This window comes from Aptenodytes forsteri, unplaced genomic scaffold, assembly GCF_000699145.1.
Source record: "Aptenodytes forsteri isolate BGI_AS27 unplaced genomic scaffold, ASM69914v1 Scaffold429, whole genome shotgun sequence".
NCBI classification, from domain to species: domain Eukaryota; kingdom Metazoa; phylum Chordata; class Aves; order Sphenisciformes; family Spheniscidae; genus Aptenodytes; species Aptenodytes forsteri.
Window position 1 is genome coordinate 52,716 of NW_008794432.1, and position 5,981 is coordinate 58,696.

The 5,981-nt window shown below is 62.7% G+C and overlaps 1 protein-coding gene across 1 annotated transcript in view; it reads left to right on the top strand.

Moving 5' to 3' along the window:
• LOC103907373 (aldehyde dehydrogenase family 3 member B1) overlaps positions 1 to 5,981 on the top strand; it is a 32,332-nt gene that overhangs the window by 24,044 nt on the left and 2,307 nt on the right. The window contains exons 2-12 of the mRNA XM_019474696.1: positions 12 to 199; positions 326 to 524; positions 570 to 577; positions 954 to 1,116; positions 3,825 to 3,935; positions 4,144 to 4,264; positions 4,417 to 4,502; positions 4,739 to 4,820; positions 4,991 to 5,377; positions 5,460 to 5,626; positions 5,854 to 5,953. Coding sequence (XP_019330241.1) covers positions 12 to 199; positions 326 to 524; positions 570 to 577; positions 954 to 1,116; positions 3,825 to 3,935; positions 4,144 to 4,264; positions 4,417 to 4,502; positions 4,739 to 4,820; positions 4,991 to 5,377; positions 5,460 to 5,626; positions 5,854 to 5,953 — 1,612 coding nt within the window. The remainder of the gene's footprint in view (positions 1 to 11; positions 200 to 325; positions 525 to 569; positions 578 to 953; positions 1,117 to 3,824; positions 3,936 to 4,143; positions 4,265 to 4,416; positions 4,503 to 4,738; positions 4,821 to 4,990; positions 5,378 to 5,459; positions 5,627 to 5,853; positions 5,954 to 5,981) is intronic.

Here is a 5,981-nt window from a genome sequence, read left to right on the forward strand (position 1 = left end):
GGTCCCTGCAGGGTGACCCCGGGTCGGCAGGGCAGCCCGGGCAGGTCCGTGGCCGGAGGCTGGCAGCCATCCTGGAGCACGGGGAGGGCTCGGGAATCCCAGGCATCCCCCGCCGGGCGCACCGGGGCCTCTGGAAGCCACACCGGGCTGAGTCACCCCGTGGCCGCGACAGCCCCGAGCTCCAAGCCACCCTTCAAAGGTGCCGCGGGCAGCCCCGGCCGGCTCGGGGCACGGGTGTCTTGCTGCGGGGTGACTCTTCTTGGGACCGAGCCGGCATCTCCGGCGCTTCCAGCTCCGACATAACCCGCCCCGTGTCTCTCCCCAGGGCCACCACGCTCTCTGTGGAGACCGGCAGCTCCTTCCCACAGCTCGGCATGCACCAGCCCCTTGAGCCCCCCGGGCAGCAGCCCCCGGGCTACGGCAAGTGCAGCCCCATGGGCAGCGATGCCGGGAAAGCCGCCGAGTGCGGCGCAGGCAGCGGGGGCAGTGGAGGCATCGGGAAGGGGCCAGTGATCTGCTGTGCCGTATGGGCGAGGGGCCGAGGGCATGTGGCTGGGGGCAGAAGGGAGACAGGATGGTTGGGATGAGGTGGGCAGGGGCTGCTGTGGCAGTGCTGGGGTGCTGGGGTCCCCGGGTTGGTGCTGATGAGGGATGCTGGGGGACAGGTTTGGGGTCCACGGGCCACCATACACCAGTGGGGCCCAAGGGAGGAGGCAAGGGACTGCCGGGAACCATGCCCTGTGGGGGGCACGAGGAGCCCTTGCTCCCGGCAGCAAGGGGAAGACCCAGGTGTCCAGGCTCCCTGCTCTCTCCCCAGGGACTCTGGGGCTCCGGTTTGATGCTGGGCTGGGGTGAAGCGGAGCTGGGGTGACGTGGAGCTCCTCTCCCTCATCACCCGGAGCGTGAGGGGCTGGGACGGGGCTGGGATCCCTCTGACATCTCCGTCCCCGCAGCGCTAACCCTTACGCGGGGCTGGTGAACCACCTGCGGGCAGCCTGGCTCTCGGGGAAGACGCGGCCCATAGAGTACCGCGTGGCCCAGCTGGAGGCCCTGGGTCGCTTCTTGGACGAGAAGAAGCAGGACATCCTGGAGGCCACCGCCTCGGACATGGGGAAGGTAAGAGGGGACCAGGTGCTGGCCACTGGGGTCACATCTTCGGGGCTCTGCATACCCCCCTGTCTGGGTCTTGCGTCCTCCTGGGTGCAGGTGTGGGGCCCTGGGCATGGGGGGTCCCCTCATCAGGGTCCTGCATCTCCCTTCACATGCTCCAGGGCTGGTGTGGTGCACTCGTAGGTGCTGGGTCCCTGCAGAGCTCTCCACAGCCGGGGTTAGCCACAGCACACGTAGGGACCACGCCGCCAGGCAGGCTTGATGCTGCTAACCCCGTCCCCTTTGCACTTAAACCGGGCAAAGCCCCCGTTGGCCGATGCGAGGTGGGAACCTCGGCGTTACCGAGCTTCGGGCGCCGCATCCGCCCCATGCATCGAGTCCCCGGTGGCTTCCTGCGACCTCCGCAGAGGGTGATGTCCTGGGGTGCTTCTCGCCAGCCCGGTCGCACCTGGGATTACCGGCGTTGTGCAACGTGCTGGCCTTGCACATTCCTCCCAGGGCTGCTCAGGGCCGGGGAGGCTCACTGGCCTCGCAGGGACTGGTTTCGCTGGCACGGCGCTGAGCCGTGCGGTGGCACAGGTGGGGACCTGGATGTGGCTCTGGGTATTGCGGAACGCCGGGAGCTCCCGGGTGGTCTGTCGAGGAAGAGGAAGCATCCCCGCTGTGGCTGTGTCTAGCAGCCTCAGCTCATCTCTTCTCTGTCGGTTGCTTCAGGACCCTGTTCTCCCCCTTTTTCCCTTCCTGACGTGCGCTGCAGCCCAACAGACCACCGCACGCTTTGGTCACGTTGGCCTTAGGAAATGTTTTCAGAGGGATGGCTTGCCCTGGCGCAGCGTAACTGGTCTTATCTAGTAGTGGTAGCACTCGGACCCAAAGGACTTGTGTCTGTGGGTGTATCGGCACAGCGGCCGTGCCCTCGGACACGGGTTTCAACACCCTGACATCTCCCCAGGCTCGTAATTGCCTTGTTTATTTGAGGTGAGGGCCTTCTCCTTCAGCCAGGGGTTGATAGGCATCAGCGCTCGAAGTGCGTCCTTCATCTCTCCTAATTGTATGTAATTAGAGCTGGTTGTCTAGTAATATGCTTGTTATGCAGTCGGGCCTTCATAGTTAGATGGACAATTCATCTGGTCTTGCGTATCTGAGGTGGGTACCTCACCTCCAGGGATGCCGGTTTCTCTCCACTGATGATTGAAGGAACTTGGATGACCTCAGACTTAATGTCCCATCTTACAACCTCCATGTCCCATCGAAACCCTTAATGGCCCATCTTCACCAGCAATTTCCTCATCCTCCTAGTGATGCAACTGTCAGCCCGGGCAGAGAGCGGCCCCGTTGCTTCACCGGACATCCGATGTGCCTGCTGAGCCCTCAGGTCTAGGAGCAGCTCGGCCTCCCGGCAGCGACACGTGTCCGGGCGCTTGAGCGGTGTTGGGGACCTGAAGGTCTCTTGAGTGGGGCTTGGTGGTGGAGCGTGAGAGGCTGCTGCCTGGGAGTCAGCAACCAAACTTTCTAACCCCAAAGGGGTGTTTTGCTCCAGCGATGGAGGAAGGCTCCCACCCAGGGATGCTTTCGGGTTGGAGGACTCCAAAGGACGTTGTGGTGGAGGGTGTCAGACAGCTGCGCCCACCACGCTTTGCAGACGCGGCTTCACAGCGCAGGAGCTTTGCTGCTCCTGCTCTCCAGGGCGACGGAGGGGCTGTACCGAGCCTGCTGAGTTATCTTCTCGTGTCATAGAATCATAGAATCATAGAATCATTAAGGTTGGAAAAGACCTCCGAGATCATCGAGTCCAACCGTCGGAAGAAGAAGTGTCTTCACACTTCTCCTGCAAGAACGGTCCTGAGCTGTGCTTCACGGCTGTGGTTACGGCGGCGGAGAGGACCCACCGCGTGCAGGAAATGCCTCGGCGGGCCCCGCGATCCCGGCTCTGATGTCCCGCCACCGATCCCGAGTCACCGGCCGTTTAGTCATCGCCTGTCCGGATGGTCTATCTTGGAGAAACCTGCTGGGTTTGTTTAATTCCCCGACCGGGGCGGCTCGCCTGACCTGCCTTTCCCAGCCGCGTGCCGGATCAGTGCCGGAGCTCCAGGAGCTGCGAGGGGTTTCTGCCCAGGACGGGAGTCTGGTGGCGTTCAGCCGAGCTCCATCACGAGGCGTTTAATTGAGTGGTTCCTCTTCTTCATATTTCTCTTTGAACAAAGCGAGGTCTTAAGTTCAGCTTTCGTGCACGGGCTGTGTGAGGGAGCTCGGGGCTTTGCTTCCAGCTCATGTGCCTAAGTGGTTGGGACACAAACGCACCAGCGCAAGAGCACTGTCCCATCCCAGGTCAGCGGCGCGGAGCTGCCTCTGACCAGCGGTACCAGCTTTTCTGGAGCTCCTGGAGCTCCGGTGACATTGCTTGGTCCCCCCTTGGCTCAGGGCTCTGTTGCCAGGTGAGCAGTTCACAGATGCTGAGCTCAGAAGGCTGTTAAATATTCTGAAGATGTTGAATATTGGGGTTTTTCCTCTGGCCAAATACCTATTTTCAGAAAATTTCAGGGACTATGATATACCCTGGGGGTTGCAGGAGGTGACAGCAACTTCTGCTTAATACCTTCTGCTTCGTAGCTTCTGCTGCTCTTCATGGGCAGAAGAGGGGGGAGATGTCTACGGCGGATGGGGAGGAGGTGGGGTCAGTGTTGGGGTGATGCTTATGTGATGTCTGTCCCCAGCCGTCCTTTGAGGCTTACTTCACCGAGATCCTCCTCTGCAAGAATGAGATCAACGGCACCCTGAACAACCTGTCCCACTGGATGAAGGACGAGCACGTGGACAAGAATCTGGTAAGGCAGAAGCTCTGGGCTGACCTGGGAAGGGAAGAGGGGGAGACGAATTGCGGGTGGCAAGGGGCAGGGCAGGGTTGGAACCCTGCCTGGGCTGAGGCAGGGCAGGAGGCGGTGAGAGTGGGTTGGGGAGGGGAGCGCTGTGCGCTGGGCTGAGGCAGGGCAGGAGGCGGTGGGAGCAGCACCAAGGTCGTGGCCTTTCTCGCAGGTGACACAGCTGGACTCGGCCTTCATCCGCAAGGACCCGTACGGGGTGGTGCTCATCATCGCGCCCTGGAACTACCCCATCCACCTCTTCCTGGTGCCCCTCATCGGGGCCATCGCTGCCGGTGAGCCGAACCCGTCCCCTGGCCCAGAGGCTCCAGGCAGTGCCAGGCACCGGCGAGGGGGTCTGGCCAGGGGCCTCGTCCCCTGGCTGGGGTGCCAGAGGGGCTGGCTGTCACCATGTCGCTGCTCTGATGTCCCGTCGATCTCCCCCCAGGTAACTGTGTTGTTTTCAAACCCTCGGAGACGACCAAGAACACCGAGAGACTTGTTGCTGAAATGCTGACCTGCTACCTGGACAATGTAAGAAGCTCTCCCTGTCCTCGTCCCTGTCCCTGCCGCAGGGCCACGGTGTTCCCAACCCTGCCTTGCACACACGGGCGCCGCACCATCCCTGGTTTCAGGTGCTGCCGTACCTCCTTCCTCCACGCTCAGCCAGTGTCCACGTGCCCAGCAGCCCGGGATGCTGTTGGTGGGGACAGGGACAGAGCGGCCCGGGCGGACGCTGACAGAGGTGGACCCTTCCTCTTATGTTGCAGGACTGCTTTGCCGTGGTGACCGCCGGCGTGCAGGAGACCACCAGGCTGCTGGAGAACAAGTTTGACTACATCTTCTACTTGTGTTGGGGATCTGGTGTCGGGATCTGTTGGAGGATCTGGGATGTGTGTGTCTGAGGGTCTGGTGGGACTTGGCGCGTTTGCCCTGGACCTGGCTCCCCAGAGTGCCACGTCCCAGAGCTGTGCCGTAGCTGGTGGGATCCCTGCCGTGATGCATCTCTTCCCTGCCCTCAGGCAGCACCTCCGTGGGGAAGATCGTGATGGCAGCCGCTGCCAAGCACCTGACGCCCGTGACGCTGGAGCTGGGGGGCAAGAACCCCTGCTACGTGTCCGACACCTGCGACGTGCAGAACGTGGCCCGGCGGGTGGCCTGGGGCCGCTTCTTCAACGCGGGGCAGACCTGCATCGCGCCCGACTACGTGCTGTGCAGCGTGGAGATGCAGGAGAAGCTGATGCCCGCCCTGCGCGAGGCCATCACTGAGTTTTTTGGCTCCAACCCCCAGGAATCCCCCGACTTCGGCCGCATCGTGGGGGATAAGCAGTTCCGCCGCATCCGGGCGCTGCTGTGCAGCGGGCGCGTGGCCATCGGAGGACAGGCGGACGAGAAGGAGCGCTACATCGGTGAGGGCACGGGGCCCCGGGGCTTGTGGGACCACCCGTGCCCGCGCACTGAGTGATGCGTTGCCGTAACCTTTCTCCGCAGCTCCCACGGTGCTGGCGGACGTGCTGCCCTCTGATCCTGCCATGCAGGAGGAGATCTTCGGGCCCATCCTGCCCATCGTTGTTGTGGCCAACATGGACGAAGCCATTGACTTCATCAATGCGCGGCCGCGGCCGTTGGCCATCTACGCCTTCTCCTGTGACAGCAAGGTGCCTGTGGTCCATGGACCAGAAAGGGGGGGTGTGTGTGTGAGGGAAATGGGGCAGAAAGGCTCGTGCCCACCTTGCCGACACCCCAGGGCGTGCTCTGAAAAGTCTTTTGAGCCCAGCTGCTCTGGGCACAGGGGGCCGATGGATGAGCTGGGTGATGTTTGACAAGCGTTGCCCGCGGAGCCAGGGTGCGGGACCCACGTCCACCTTCTCTGCTTCCCTCCCAGGTGGTGAACCAGGTCCTGGAGCGGACGAGCAGCGGTGGCTTCTGCGGCAACGACACCCTGATGCACGTGACGTTGACCTCGCTGCCCTTCGGTGGGATCGGTAGGTCCAAATCCCCCAACCTGCCCGC